The sequence below is a fragment of the Pseudopipra pipra genome, chromosome 6, assembly GCF_036250125.1.
Source record: "Pseudopipra pipra isolate bDixPip1 chromosome 6, bDixPip1.hap1, whole genome shotgun sequence".
In the NCBI taxonomy this organism is placed as follows: domain Eukaryota; kingdom Metazoa; phylum Chordata; class Aves; order Passeriformes; family Pipridae; genus Pseudopipra; species Pseudopipra pipra.
The window spans coordinates 56,697,062-56,713,350 of NC_087554.1; the positions used below are offsets into that span (position 1 = coordinate 56,697,062).

The 16,289-nt window shown below is 41.9% G+C and overlaps 1 protein-coding gene across 6 annotated transcripts in view; it reads right to left on the minus strand.

Moving 5' to 3' along the window:
• Window positions 1-16,289, minus strand: part of AKT1 (AKT serine/threonine kinase 1) — a 75,097-nt gene that overhangs the window by 32,373 nt on the left and 26,435 nt on the right. For all 6 annotated transcript variants that reach the window (XM_064659334.1, XM_064659332.1, XM_064659338.1 and 3 more), the window contains one exon: window positions 3,228-3,356. In XM_064659334.1, coding sequence (XP_064515404.1) covers window positions 3,228-3,356 — 129 coding nt within the window. The remainder of the gene's footprint in view (window positions 1-3,227; window positions 3,357-16,289) is intronic.

The window sequence follows — 16,289 nt, forward strand, 5'->3', positions numbered from 1 at the left end:
CCTGCACTAAGGTGGTCCTTAGTAACAGCAGACAAAAAATTCAGCCACTAATCTGGCCATCCCATGCCCTCTGATAAATGCTTGACTGCAGACACACAGTCCTGCCCCAAAAGGAGCTCTCGTATTGTTGAGCAATTATGTTTTCAGCTGTACAACAAAACCACCACAGTCCACCCTCCTTTTTGACAGCCGGGAGAAATAATCCTTTTCTAACAGGAACAGCCTCTCTCTCCATGTGGTTTTTCACAATATACTGCTTTTCTCAGCTATATGGTTTTAAAGGCTTATAACCTAATAGGGAGACATACATGATAATCCAAGATTACAATCAGTATGAAGGCTACTTATCTCACAGATTTACAACACAGGCTCTATTGGTTATTCATCTGCAGGGGCTTTGGAGCAGAACTTTTAGGTACAGGCTTCTTTTTTTCCTTCTATCTTATTAGTGGTGAAGTACAGAACACAAACGCAAATAAGACTCAAATATCTCAGTTAAATGCTCAGGCACCATCATTCAGAAGTTCTGCTTTGTTTTTTTGGGGTTTGCTTGTTGTTTATTTGTTGTTGGGTTTTTTTTTAAATAAATCACCAGTAGGTTAATTCCAGACAAAATAAACTCCTTAAGCACAGCATTAAATTACAAACATAAATATATGGCTATTTAAAATGGAGAATTAGCTGGAGAAAAAGTTAATTAAATTAAATAAATAGTGAGCCTCTCTCTACCTAGAGGGGCTTAGAAACAAGTTTTCAAAAATGTACTATCAAAACCCTCACAGATTGAAAGGAAAAGGCTAGTGCAGCAGAAAGAAGAGACTGTCAAACACATGGAGAGCACACTGTTTATTGCTAATACTTTCTTCATATCTGTTAAGGAAAAAGACAGGTAATTGGTATCTTCTATCACTCTTTTCTCATGAATGGAGTATTTTCTACCTCTCATGGACTGCCAAAATTACTCAATATGAATTTTACACTACAAGTAAGAAGAGTCCCCTACTCATGAAAAAACTCCTTTTACTTGCAAAGATAAAAATGCCTACATTATATTACAGCAGAAGAGGTAAAGATTTTAATCAGAGACACGGGACCACTTCCAAAGAACAGACTGACAGAGACAGCCTGCCATCTCATTAAGAAAAAAAATCTAGTTCACTAATTAAGAAAAAAAGTCAGGGCTATCATGGTCTCTGGGAGGAAAAGAAAACAGAAGGATTAATTTTTACAAAATATTTAAGCTAAATTCCCCCCACCATTCACTAGCAGGAGGCTTCTATAGGCCTGTGCTCTGGCCTGAGTCTTCCTCTAGAGACAGCTCGAGTTCACTCACATTAACTCAACAAATTAACCCAAATGAATGTATCAGGCAAGCAGGTTCAAAGGGAAAGCTTATGGTGCAAAACATCCAAACAATAGAAGTGTGGAGGGCACCCAGGAGGGAACTGCACATCAGGTGCTGGAAGCACCACGTGCTACTTCCTATGTGAGAAATTAAATCCTGGTGGGGAAATAGTTGCTTCTGTGAGCCCAAACCCACAAAAATGACTTCTAGCAAGGAGGCCACACTCCAATCATCAAGACCTTCCTGATCTGCCACTAGTTCACTAGGCAAGAGCCAGTCTAGGAACATCCTCCCACCCACCACCCAGCCTGCAATGCCTCTTAGAAGGGCTACACCTTATCCACAGGCACATGCAGCATCTTCTCCGACCATGCTCTGGTGCCATGGTAACAAACCTGTTTATCTATAAATGCTGAGACTGATGGGCTCAATCTGCCAGAAAAAGCACTATATTCCTGTTGTGAAAACCTATTTAAGTTAACTAGTTTTGAAGGCAACTTGAACAAAGAGAAGGCAATGGACACATTTTTACTCCTTAGCACTGAGCTGCCCAAGTAAATGCAGTTAGCAGCAAGAGGATGGAAGTGTCCTGCAGAAAGTGCATTTGTTAAAAGCCTCTGGCTATAGACCAAGTACTGAATTAATTTATGAATTAATGGCTTTCCCCTGCTTTTCTTTACCTTCTTGATCTGTAAGGAGATACCACTCTAAAGAGGAAAGTACTGTCATTACTGAAATGAAAACACTATGACAATTCTCTCTCTAAAACGAGGCAAAAAGCCCCAAAGCACTCTTAGCATCCTGCACAGAGGCACCAGGCAACAGCACGTCCACTATTTATTCCCATCATCAGTCAGAACAGGTATATGCTGCTACCGGAGGAAAAATAACAAACATTTGCATTAATTCCAAGTGCTGCCCAGCCCTCTTAGGACCAGGGTGTTCCAAAAAATCTGCTTAATGATCAACTACAAAGATGAATCCCATGTATTTGAAGCTATCTGTAAGGAAGAGGGAAAGCCCCTACACCCTTCTTGCTGCAGAGCTTTGCTCCCACTAGTCACCAGGAACACGGAACAGATCGTTGTTAATAACAGGTGCCACGATCTATTTTTAAGTGGTGGAACGAGACACAGGCAGATCATGAGACAGGAAAGATTAAGAACAGGAGAAAATAAAAGCTGGAAGTATACAGAGAAAGGTTAAAAACATGAGCAAGAGAAGGAAATTATCTTCAGAGTCTTCTATCACATCCTGTGCTGCAGCACCTGAGCAAAGTCGGAAATGTTTGCATAGGAGAGAGTGCAGAGGTTAGGAGATGTTATTATTTCCAAATCTTTTTGTTGGCTTTAATAGAAGAAACATGGTTTTGTGTTCAAAATTAAGAAAAATCAAGCTTGTTTCATTAAAACCAGCGCTCACTCTGCATTCTCTTCTGCTAACAATTAAATAACTTTGACCTATGTCAATGCCACTGGAATTCAGACCTGGTGGCAGAACAGAGGCTGAAATGCTTCGGCTGTGCCTACCTGTCAAGTACTGGGACATGTGCCTGGGTTAATTTCCACTTTAAAGCAACTTGCTGAATAACATACATACAGAATATTAACAAATAGATTGATTTTATTAGATAACTAGAAATGTAAATTAGTAGAAAACTGGTAAAAAAAAAAAGGCAAAAAAAAAAAAGCAGAGCATCAACCCCCCACATCACAGTCATTCCTGAGAAACACAGCGGGGTTTATCATCTCAAATAAACACCTACAGTGTTTAGATACATCACTCGGGGCAGATCTGAATGTTACAGATGCAGCTTACCAGCTATGACTAGAAGAAAACATCAACCCCCAAGCTGGACGAGGGAGCAGGTAAAAACACTTACGAGCTACTGAGAAGTTATTTAGAGGTGATTCCCGCTGGTCGACATCCTGCGGTCGCTCCTTGTAGCCAATGAATGTGCCATCGTTCTTTAGGAGAAAATACCGTGGCCTCCATGTTTTGATGTATTCTCCTGGAGAGACAGGATGGGCAAAGGGTGAGAACATCAGAAAACACCCCAAAATACTGACTCACCGATAATTTTTTTTTTGTTAATATTGAAACTACATGTCATTCTGACAGCAGCAGTTTTAAGAACATTCAGTTCAGTCTGATACAAACAGTGGAAAAATACAGGCACTGAGTCAGATACTGCTAGCAATGTTAACCATAAAAATGGGACTTCATAGAAGGTAAACAGCTATGTTTTGTTCTTCCATCTACTCCGATTTCCATTCAAATTCTGCAACATCTGCCTTAAATGCATTTTAAATTTAAAAAAAATCAGAGCAGATGTCCTATGTATTATTTTTGCTATTGTCATTTTTCATACTGACAAGTGGAGAAATTTTTTTCATTTACATTTTGCAGCGCAAGTATTTTAAACAACAATGGGTAATTTACTAATTAGTCAACTGCTTTATCAAACCAACAGTCACTTTTAGACCGTAAGAAGATAATTCTCTGCTTATGTTACATAACATCACTCACTCCTCTCACAATATCTCAAGCGTGAAACATGAGATGATATATCACAATATGAAGGAGAAAACACTGGATGATGTATAGCCACCACAAAGAAGAAAACAAACATCTATTCTGAAAGATATGCCACCTTTCTTTGTCAGAGAAAATATCCCTTGCTCACACCATGCTACTGTTTGTCTGAGTAACCTGCATAGGTGTGTGACTGTGTTACAGCCACATTCCAAACGTCCAGCAGTAGAAATAAAAGAAAAAAGTTGATCAAAACATCAAAACCTCAGTTATTTATGGGATTTATTTGTAAGATACTGGTCTTCAGGTAAGGGAGAGAGAGGTTCCACCTGTGGCTCTTCTGGATGACTGTCAATATGCCTTGGCTTTTTGCTTATTGACCAGACTGTCTTCTCAGGCAGTCTCTCAAGAACGTCAAATAGCTTTTCATGGTGCCAAGCTGCCCCTCTAGGTCCTACAAGGTCCTGCAGTAGTGTTTCTATTCAACTGAGTCATAAAAACCTCACTCAAGATGTTATTCAAATCACACTACTGGCCACACTTTTCCAACTCTGCTCACCCCAACAACTGATTTTAAAAAAATTAAAAACAAATGGTCACTACAAAGCACCCACAGCTGAGTATCAGCTATCCCTCCTCTCTTGAGTATGGTTTCTTATTTGTTTGTTCAACACTGGTGAGAGGACGAGGGAGCACAGTAGGAGCCAAGTTCCTTTCCCAGCCTGTGCACCCCATGGTGCTGCCCTGAAGTGCCTGGTGCCCAGTGCCCACAGGTTCATCTGCTGGCAAGCTCTTCAAAACAACCACCCAGAGCAGTGAGAGGAGGAGGCTCACCAGACTTATTGGCTCTGGCAACCTTCTGCTGCTCTCCTATTCTCCCAGGTTCCACTCACACCCTCTTTTCCTGCTGCTCAGCTTTCCTCTGCCAGTAATTTCTCTCCCAGTGAAGTGCACCCTGCCCCAGGAACTCCCTTGCAGCTGCTTTGTCTCCTTCCTCTCCCCAGAGTCCTCCTCTCCGTCTGTGGTGCAGTTTCACCCTGCTTTGGGCACCAGCTGTGTCACTTCTCTGTTCACGTCCACCCCGTCCCCTCCTGCACACCGAAGCAGAAGCAGCCCCGAAGCCCACACCACGCGGCCACGGGCACACACACCCCCACCAGCTGCCTTCACCTGTTTAGTCCTTGTTGGGCTTTTCATTTTCTATTTAAAGCAAAAAAACTAAGAGTTACCGAACTGTTGGAGAGAGTTGCACAGAGCTACCTTTGCAGTGGCCATGTCTGCAGAAAACATCCACTTGCACTGAGGAAACAGGTATGGGGTAAGAAAGGGGAGAGGAAAAGGAAGGCGCACAAACCTTCTCAGTGTTTCTTTTAGAGACGTCTGTTACCACTGTAAGTCTTACACTAACCTATAAGGGGTTTACAAAAGTGTCATCATTGCTCCAGGAATTTCAGAACTCACCTACAGCTGTCATGGTTTAACATTTATAAGCAAGGAGGTAAATGTAGAAGGTTTTGTTGTCAGTATCTTTTTAATTCTGACCTTAATTAAAAGCTGAAAACTTTCTGGGATCAGTAGGAGATTATGAAGCCTTCCACATTTAAATTATCAGTCCAACTCAGCTCAGATCAGTGAGATTACTCCAATCTCATTACTATTACACCACAGATGTGACTACAGGGATAAGAAGATACGTGGCACATTCAGCCCAGCTCTTGACTAGAGGTTTGCCAGGTAAGCAGGTCAGGGACATGGCTGTCCAGACTATCACAATTCTGGAACACACTGTTACGTACCTGACTCGTTGGTATTTTCTTCTCTTGCATAAAGAACACCCAGGAGACCTAGGAACTACCACATACCCCTTATGATACCTGCACTTAAGACTAAATACAGATTTGATGGGACATAAAATATCTGAACAGAGGTAAGACAGTTTCCACCTCCCTTACTCCCTAATTTGTGCTACATATCTTTCCCATCGGCATTTACAGAGGGGACATTTATTTTTTGCAGATTCTGAAATTATTATCTGGTTATTTTCAGTGAAGCACGCATAATTTTACACAAAATTACACTGTACTGTCACAGAAGACTCTTCCTCTTAGATTAGATGCTTATGTTTGGCTCTCATACCTTTTTACAGCTTTATCCCCACCGATCTGTTTCTCTGTTAGAAACACATCATCTAACAGGATTAATCACACAGTCTTTAAATTGGTGCACTCCATACATATATATAGCATCCTCCTCCACACTCACTCTTTCTCTGTGAAAAATCAAGGATTTCATTACTGCCAGGCTTTTTGCAAGGATCGTTCTACTTGGATCTTCCCTTAGCCATTGCTTTAGCTGGTTCTAGTTCCTGAACCACCTTTGTCATTTGCAAATAGATAACATGATTTTATTTAAACTTCTTTTCCACATGTCTGGAGCTTAATGAATCCTGTAATATGGAAGCCTACATATTATTGGTTATTGCTCTTGCCAAGGACAGTATGAGGCACAGTCCAGCATCTGTGGTATAAATTTTTATTATATAACACACTGAGGTTGTACTTCTGCATCTTGCAGCAAAGTGGCAAGACACTGCCTGGTGTGTGACTTCCCAAATAGATAACCTCCAAGTATAATTTTACATTCAAACCTGAGCAAACTATAGTTCCTCTACAGAAGTTTGGACACACAGATTCACAAACACAGTCATTAAAAAAATGTACAAAGTGCGTATTCTTCAGAAACAAGTTTATATTTTTATGATTAGCCAAAACACTATAAATGGCCTACAACCCATGAGGACCACATCAATCGTGACAGCAAAACTGACTACTTTAGGCAGAAAAGGAGTTTGTCAATACAGATAAAAAATAATTATGTGGAACTGCTGGGACAAAGCTGTCTGAAAAACATCAACACCTTTTCCTTCCTCCGATATACTCAGTAAGCTGTCATGCCTGAGGAGTGAACTGAGCTGTTTCAATTTGTGCCCTGTGTTTTTTGTTCCTGTTGTGGTTTTGTTTTTAAGAATCACAAGCAAGAAGTTACTTGAACTCACTAATATTAGCAGTTATGTAGTCACACTAGAAAGAATTGTACCGAGTACAGTAAATGCAAGCATGTGTGGCAAATTTTATCAGACAACACTAAAAAAAAGAAAAAAAAAAAAAAAAGATCCACCATGGAAAAGTGAACAATTTACAAAGCAAAACATTTTTTCCTCTGTGATTCACTGCTTGTGTAATGCCCTGGCAGAGCCTTCTTTGTTTTCAGTAACAGAATGCTAACACTGCAGACACAGGAAAGCAAAAGCATGGGTTATAAATCCTACATATAAAATCCTGGAACCAAATAGACTCCTCTGTAGCTTGCTAGCTTTATTATTTAAAATCTTTATGTACCATTCTGTTTACTCCAAGCAATTTCCAAATTGCAAAGAATCCCAAACTGTATATATCTGGAAACATACACAAAGATAGTTATAGACTGATTTCCCTTTATTGCCTTGTGTCTGCCCCCACACACTGCACATTAAAATACTTAACACACACTTAGAATGTAAATCCATCTCATGCCAGAAAAGCTTTTTCGCTGTAATGCATACTGCAAAGCACGCTTATGCCTGAATATTTCAGAAAAAGTTAAACACAAAACTCCTTCGGTTCATGAAAAGTTAATTCTACTGAGGATTTACAATAATGCAGGGTTAGCTTATTTTCCTCTCCTCCCCACAACAGTATCTCACCGAATCTGGAGCTGTCTACCACTGATAGAGTGTCTAACATCAGAAACAGCTGCCACTCCCTGGGAAGCTCACGGGGTAAGTGGAGAATAATGAGCAGCAAGCACCAGCAGAACAAAAGAAAATCCATCTTTATTTACCAACTGCTGCATGCTTGTTGCTGCATCAAGCTCATTCAAAGCCAACACCACACCCTTTAATTCAGAACAGACTATATTTAAGAAGCCTCTGCTATTTTTTTTTAATCAACTCATACATACCAATGGTTTGAAAAAAAAATCATTAGGTTAACCAAGTCAGCATCCAATGATACCCTTGATATTTAGAAAAGCACCAGACCAACTATTAACTTTCTTATGGCCCAAAGTAACCAAGTAACATGCCCAGGAGCACTGACTGAAAACAAGGTCTCAGTTACATGAAACGCGCTCAAGTGGCTACCACAAATCTATGGATAAATAGTGCATTAAACTTTCTGTCCTGAGCATCAGAAGTATCAGCTTTAATTGCAATTAAGGTTAACGCTCAAAAAAATTAGAGCTTTTGCGTTATGCAAGCCTTCTCTACATTCCCACACGCTCCGATGATGTAACGACACTCCCTGATTGTACAGCCCCAGTTCCTGTCCGAGGGAACACGAAAGTTATGCCAATCGCAGCGCTAATGTGCCACCAGTCAAAGGCGGAATGACTCATTCCCGAGCCTCAATGGCCGCGAGAAGTGGTCTGCATCCTGTCGGCCTAATAAGGTCTCGGCAAAACAGATGCCAGTTTCCTTAAAGACGTGAAGCTTTCAGGAGCTGCCATCTCATGTGTGCTGGAGAGTGGGACCGGGATTTACAGTTAGTTTTTGCTGCTTGAGTAAATGGGGTAAGTGTCCGCTCGCTTCAAAACCAGCTGAAATCAAAACAGATTTGGAAAAAGAAAGCCGGACTGAAAACCTGCCTTTGCATTTCTAAAGCACTCGGAAGCAAGCCCTTTCCAAGCCAGGGAGCTAATTCTGGATCTTAACAACCTGACACCAAACAATTAAGTCTAGGGTGACCCGAATGAGAACTCTCAGCTCAAATACGTTCGTTTTTTTATAGAAATAACTGCACAGACACCCACAAGGCTGGTGCACCGCTCTTCGCTCCCCTCAACAAACTGTCAGAACAAGATATTTAAACACGGTGCCAGGTTTTCGGTAGCTTGGGGAAAGAAAAAAAGAAAGGAACAAAAAAAAGAGGTTATGCTAATGTCTTTCCCAACGCGCTGGCGGAGAGAGAAGGACCTCTGGTTTGTCTGCCTATTCAGAGGCGCAGTGAAGGGGCCGGTTCTTTGATGATTTTTTTGGGCCCCTCTCTGGATGCCTCCTCGGCCGCCGCCTCCAGTGTACAGCTGCGGAGGCACTGCCTGTGCCTGGAATCTCAATGAGGTGGCCGGGCCTGCTGCTGGGGCTGCTCCCCCGTGGGGAGGTCACCTGCAGCCCAAGGCCACTATGCCCGGCCAACACTCCAGAGCTCGGCTCATCCACGCCAGGCCAATGCTCCAAAGCTTGGCTCATCTGCACCAGGCCAAGGTTGAACAGCTCGGCCACTCCGTGCCTGGCACAGCCCTAACGTGGGGTCCCACGGTCACAATGGGCTAATCTGGGGCATGACAAACCCACTCCCCACTTTCGTGTCCCACGGGCAGCTGGACGGCTGCGCAGTGCACGAGCAGCCCACACGACCCCGACTGACGTGACTGCCAACAGGTTCAGAAGAAATGCCTCCTCCTCCTGGGTTTCTGCTTTTCTAAACCTACTGCCGTTTCTCACGCTCGCAGAGAGCTGCAACACAGGGCACCTGCTTCATTATCATATCTTGGGGGAATATGGGGAGGGAGGGAGGGAGAGGGGAGCTGGAGGTGGGGCGAAGGGGGATGGCTGAGCCGTCTGGCCTTTGAGCGACAAAGGGAGCCCCACGAGGACAACTCCTGGTCACCTGGCACCCCACATCTGTAAATTAACTTCAGAAAGCAGCAAACAGCCTGGGCTTACTGCTTCCCACAAAGCTGTATAGAAAAACAAGCGTATTGGAAGCTGCCCCTGTCTTCAGTTACACAACAACTCAAGTGGGAAACACTTAAGGAAGGCAAGGAACGGGTGCTCTGATTCACAAAGCTGGCCATGGGAGAGATCAGAAGTCAGATTACGAAGAAAGAAAAACAGATTCTCGCCCAATACTTTCTCTGTACAGGGGATGGACAACTACCACGTTCTCCGATTCCATCTCTGCCAAAGGGTTTGAGATCACCAGCCAACACCACCACTGCAGAAGACAACACCTCTATTTTTCACCACTGTATTTCAACTGTCTGGTTATGTAAAACTGAAACATGGAGGTTTATCTTTTTTCTTGTTTGGGTTTTTTTTGCTGAATTTCAGTTTAGAAGGTCAAAAATGTTGCCATATTGCTTACAGCAATCAATTTAAGCAATACCAGATATTCCCAAAGGAGCAAAAGAGAATTAATCAGCATGTAAAAAACTCCTTACTCCTACCTTTGGCACAGCTTAGTCAGGCTAGTCCTAACCTACAGCTGTCTCCAGTGGGAGAAGATGTAAATGAAATTTCATTAAAACCAGCAGTTTTAAGGATAGCTATATAAATTACAAGAAAATATAAAGTGATTCCTTAAGCTATACTGAAAGCAATCTCAGAGTGAATTGCATCTCCACTACCTCATGGTGTGAGCAAAAGGACTTAAAACTACCATGAGGTGTCCGACAGAATTAGAGAGATCTTTTCTGTAACAAGCTTGCAAGCAGCTATAGCATTTTACCAAAACGCTGCATTCCTGTAGCAGAAAGCACCATCATGTACTTCTCTGCTTTTGACAGGTGCCCAGCTCTCTCTCATTTTTTTAAATAAATAAAAATGACAGAGGAGGTGTCAGATTCACTGAACTGAATTAAGCATGCTTAGAACAATTATTTCTCCCCAAGTAATTTTTACCTTGACACTATGATGGAAAATAGCACAAGCAGCTAACAAGCCACTTAAGCTAATAAGCCTCTTCAACTTCTTAAATATCTTCCCTTAGAGGAGGGAGGTAGCTACAACTATTCCTCAAGCTCAATCTGAAGTTAATGCAATCGGTATTTCTGAAAATCAGGCTCTTAAATACACCCCATGTGTTTATAAAGAGTGTGACTTAATCCTCTGAAGAATTTATGTCTACTACAAATACAAAGAAAAACAAAAACTAAACCAAAAACACCAAACCCGCCACATCCCAGTGTATTTGAACAAGGATGGGCTTTTCTAGACAGCATCTAAAACCTGATTCAATTATTTTACCTCTTCGCCTAAGAATCCTTAGCCATGACTCTTGTGCTTATCTGAACACGTGCCTGATTTGAGTATCACAAACCCAGTTTTATTCTTCAGTAAATCCTGTCTAGAGACTGACAGAGAGTGTCAGAGGGGACAAAGCAAAGAAACACACACAAACCAAAGCTCTTGCAGAGATTAAACAAAGTAAGACCGAAATCACAGTTTTAACTTGTATTCCTCAAGCTGCCTAAACATAGAGGATGTTCAGGAAAAGCATAATTAATTGATTAAAAATTATTTTAGGCCTCTTCCCCTACTCTGCCCCATTAAAAAAAGATTAGGTGAGTCAAAGACTGGGGCAAGAGTGATTTTTATAATGCATTTATTTGCTTTGCGAACATTAAACCTGGAAAGTACTCAGCAGAGGCTCCCCATCAAAATCCCAAAGGCGGTGAGACTGAGAGGTGAGCTGGTAGCTTGGGGGTGTGTGTGCACACGAGAAAGCAAGAGCAGGGGAGGGAAAAAGCAGGACACAGGCATGAAGAAAACATCGGCAGCAAGGACTGGCGAGTCCCCGCCTTGCTCTTCTAGGCTCCCATTACCAGATCATTGTGTCATTCACAAAGTGAATCAAAACCTCGGGGAATTGTAAAGAATTGGCTTAAAAAAAAAAAAAAAGGCAAAACAAAACTAAAGGACATTAGGAGAGATTTATGGAAACAGCAGCTTTTCTAAAACAGAGGATATGGACCAACTTCAGAGGCAGTTGAAAAGGGAAAAAAAGGCTCTCTTTGTAAAAACTAAGCTGCAGAACATGGACTTTAATAAATAAGCAATTTATGGAGAGTAAGAAATTAACACTTCGCATTGTTATCCTTTAGCTTCTGGGTTTGAGTCCTAATTTTCAACATAAATACAGAATTGTTTTAGGCCACTTACAATAAAAGCTCTACCAGTAATTGTGTGATCATGCTGTGCATCAGGAAATTTCTTGAAAGTGCCAAGAAAAAAAATCAATGCAGAATTTTAAACATGTTTATACAAACAGTTACTGGGTAAATATTTCATAGAAAGATGCATGAAAGCTAAGTTAAGCAAACATTCAATGGCAAAAATAAGAAGTGACATTAAAAAGGGGTTTTGTCTTCATATGGCTGGGGCTAATTTGGATTTCCCTTTTTCATTTCATCACTAGCAAGTCTGCAAAACCCTGGAGGAGCACATGGAGACCATGTTAGTTCTAATAAAAAGTTTCATTTATCTTGAGCCATTTAATGGCCATCAATGGAAAAATTACAAGCACTTCCCAGAAAGCAAGTTCTAATATTTGTTATCATGGCAACCTCCTGGTTACGCCTCCAAATTTAGTATTCCTCAGATAACTTTTACTGAGTCACTACCCCAAACTCAGCAATGAAAACCTCCTCCAGATAACAGGAGTGCTGCCTCACTTCAGAGGAATTTTGCAAAGTAACTTAATTGCCTACTGAGAATTTATTAAAGCAACTTCACCTCTGAGTAACACGAGAGCAAACAGCCACCGTAGCTCTGGTGCTAAGCTTAGCTGAGTAACACAAGCGTAAGAAACCTTGCCAAGGATTTCTGTGCCTCGGACTTCGGTGTGTCGTCACCATAAAGCAGAGCACAATCCACACTGCTGCCTCAACAGGGCCACAAGCCCAGCCAGATGCACTACCAAATTTCATTTATTTTTATAACAGATAGTCAAAATGTTGAGTCTCAATATAATCAAACAGCAAAATTCCTGCTGGATTTCAGTGGTATCACAATTTAGCCCTGTAACACTGCAACACGACTAAAATAGGACTAAAAACATGTACGTATAATCACAACTATTTTTTAAACCCTGAAGTCATCTATTATATTATGCTCATTATACTTCTTCCTAACAACTCCAAGCTCCAGGATAGATGCATTTCAGTCAGTCACATGAAAATCTGCTTCTTACACAAGGAGGAATGAAATAAAGACCAACCCGAAAAAAGATACAATAAAGAACAACCTACCTTGACACTGTTACCATGAATTAATTTTCATGTTGCCAACAGCATCTTGGTACACTGAAGTCACTTCTCATTTTAAAAATAGCATAAAAAAAGAAAGGTATACACCACACAGAAGTGAGAAGCAGATGGACACAGGAAGATGGGAGCTTGAATTACACTTCCCAGCCTGCAGTGCCCCATACTTTTGTAATTTTTGCCATGTCTTCCCAAAACAGCCTCCTCTATTCAAACAGATCCTATTACCAGGGGAAAAAAAAACAGCACCCCCTACCCACAGCCTGTCCTGAACTCACACCAGTTTCTGTGGGCATCAAACCTGGCACTTGCCCCACTGGATTTTCTGAGGTCAGGGACTACTATGTTAGCCCCACCTTTCCTCCACAGCTGGTTTTCCAAGCACAGCACACCACAGGACTGTTCCTCACCACACACATCCCTTCCTCCACTGGAATCCTAAAAGCCCCATCCCATAACTGAGCACAGTCCACGCTCTGCAGTTCTCTTCCCACTGCCACAACGATATCCCCAAAGAACAGAAGCAAAACAAACACCAAAACACATCCCTTGCCTAACGGGGTTACAGCTACCAGTCAGGTGTAGAACTTGCAGCAACCACAGCAGCTGTCCAGAGGAGTCAGATTCCCACACTTTAAGCCAGAGAACACCAGAAAACCATAAATAAAAGCTTTAAATTCATACGATGACTTTTGCTCTGTCCTGTTTGTAAAATAATTTAAAAAAAAAAAAAAAAAAGGAGAGCAAAAAAAACCTACAGGTCACCTGGGGTAACATACTTGAAGGTCATCTGGGGCCACGCTCGTGCCTCAGGGACTTCTGGAAAGGAAGGTACAGGCACATGTACAGAAAACCCTGCATGCAAACCCTGTTCAATGCTCAGCACACGCTCTGCTTACAGCATTTCCTGCCACTGCTCCCCGATCTGATGCTTCCAGCTCAGGCAGCAGCTGCTGGGGGCTCCTCTGCCACTCCAGGGGTCAAGCCAAGCAAGTGCCACCTGCAAACCCAGCAAGGTGGGAGGGAAACAGGAGGAGAAAGGGAGAAGACAGAGGCACCTTGTGGAGGGGGTACAGTGTGCCCGACATGAGCCAAGATGTGGCTACTGCAATTCTGGCTGGAGTCTGCTGCATCAGAGGACAATGCTGACAAAGGGACAAGCTGGGTCTTTGATGGACTCAGAGCACAGGCAGGGCAGGGAGAGGTGGCAGCCTGACCCCCCACCCCAGGCCATGCCAGCTGTGCCAGTTGCCATCACCAGTACCGGTCCCGGTTCTGTTGCTGCTGGAAGTGCAGGCTCCACCCAGCCCACAGGGAGAGTAATGCTCCTCTCTCAGAACTTTGTTCTTGAAAAATGGCCAAATCCAGTAGGTTTAAATATCAAAGCTACATCCTTTAGATACAGACACGCAGGTACACCAGAGACAATGTGGAGCTCCAGCCATGAGCTCACAGTATCGCTGTGCTGACCCTGCTCCTTCACAGGCACAGCCAAAGCTCACAACGAAATCTTCTGAAAGTCACACTGGCCTCAAAGACTGAGCCCACCCTCTGATCTGGGGAAGCTGTAAGGTTTAGATTATTCCCTAATTAATGCTTTTGTGCATTTATTTCGCCATCCTCTGTGAGAAAACCTTTTTAACATCAGGATTACGGGAGTGTCAAGCTAAGAGACAAAAATGTTTCCAAAAAGCAATCACTGCACACTTGCAATTTTCATTTATCCACAGCACACCAAATGAACCTTGGTTGTGGATAGACTTCTTGCAAATTACAGTTTTCTAAACAAAGACACCCTTGGCTACAGAAATTGGAAGGTACAGATAACACCCTCTCCTTTAAAAAAATAAGAAATAAAACAGGATAAAGGATCCACATGAAAGTTATTGTTCTGGTATTATATTTGGTGATAAAATTGCAGCTCAGCTACAAAATTAACTAAGAAAGAGTCCACTACTGGGTCACCATCACTGGTTTGAGAAAATGTTTTTCTACACAAATTTTCTTCGCCTCATTGAAGAATCCAAATTTCCTAGTTTAATCTTTTTCCCTTTTCCAAAAGAAATGGGAGCCTTTTTAAGCAATGAAGATATCTAGTTATTTAATCGCAGGGGCAATACAAGATTAAAATGGTTTCAAAAATTTAATCCAAACTAAATGTCTCCATTATGATAAAGTTTCCCAATGAACATTAAATCAACAGGTTTCCAATTTCAGGTATGAATTTTGATTGAAAATGCTGCTTTGCAAAACTATCACAGTCTCCTGCCCCTCCTCACTAAAAATGCAGTCTAAATTGCTATTTCCATAAAGAAATACGATATTAACAGGAGTTCTATGAAAAATTCCTTATGACCTGCAAAGATTCTTCTGCTTAACCCAAAGGTAAAATTTGCCCTAATTTATCAAACAGAAATCAACTGCTCTGCAGATATGCATACCAGCAAGCTCCTTTTCCATGCTGCAGTTGGAATTTCTACCAAACTGGGGGTGATGGCAATTCAACAGCTTTATTTGCAGTCCTCTGTTCTTTGCACCTAATTCATGACAGCACACAGGATGCAGAGAAACGTGGTCATGGCATTCTATACACTTTCCATTTCATCAGGTATGCTTCCCTGTCTTAATCTTTAAAAAGGAAACTGTAAGCAGTAAGCTGCAAAAAGGGTGATGATGAAAAAGCAAGGGAGGCGAGGGAAATAAAGGAATTATTTTTAAATTACGAACATTAATGCCTTTCAGAAAGAAGAGATCCAGCCACATTTCCCTCTTCCTTTGTACTGAAGTTTAATAAACATTCTCTCCAAGTTACCAATTTTGAGAAAATCACCGGATAAACACTTGTGTTAACCCAGCTACATGGCTCGGTGCCAAATGTAATGCCAAACTTCCCAGTTGCAAAACGAGCTGTTTTTACACACCAAAGTAACCACGCAGCAGGCCTGCCGAGCCTGAAGACAGCTGACAGAGATGACTGTTGCTGTCCCCCCATTGCACCGACATCCATCCAAATACCAACATCTGCTGTGCTACAATTTACTTTTTACACAACATTTAGCAAAACAGTGCCTCTGACTGCAACATCATTAAGGAAGTAACAACAAATAAATCGCAAAGTCCCATCAGACAATTGTAAAATTAAAGCATAGTTTGCCTTGCATGCACTGAGCTTTAGTTCAGACGTACTGGACTTCAGAAATAATAAGCATTAGAATCTGTTTTCTTTTATTAAGCACACAGCACACAATTCTGTACACCGTGACAAGCACAATCCATCATTACAGTGTAAATTACAGTTTTGAGGGTATTGACTTGACTCAATAGGCAG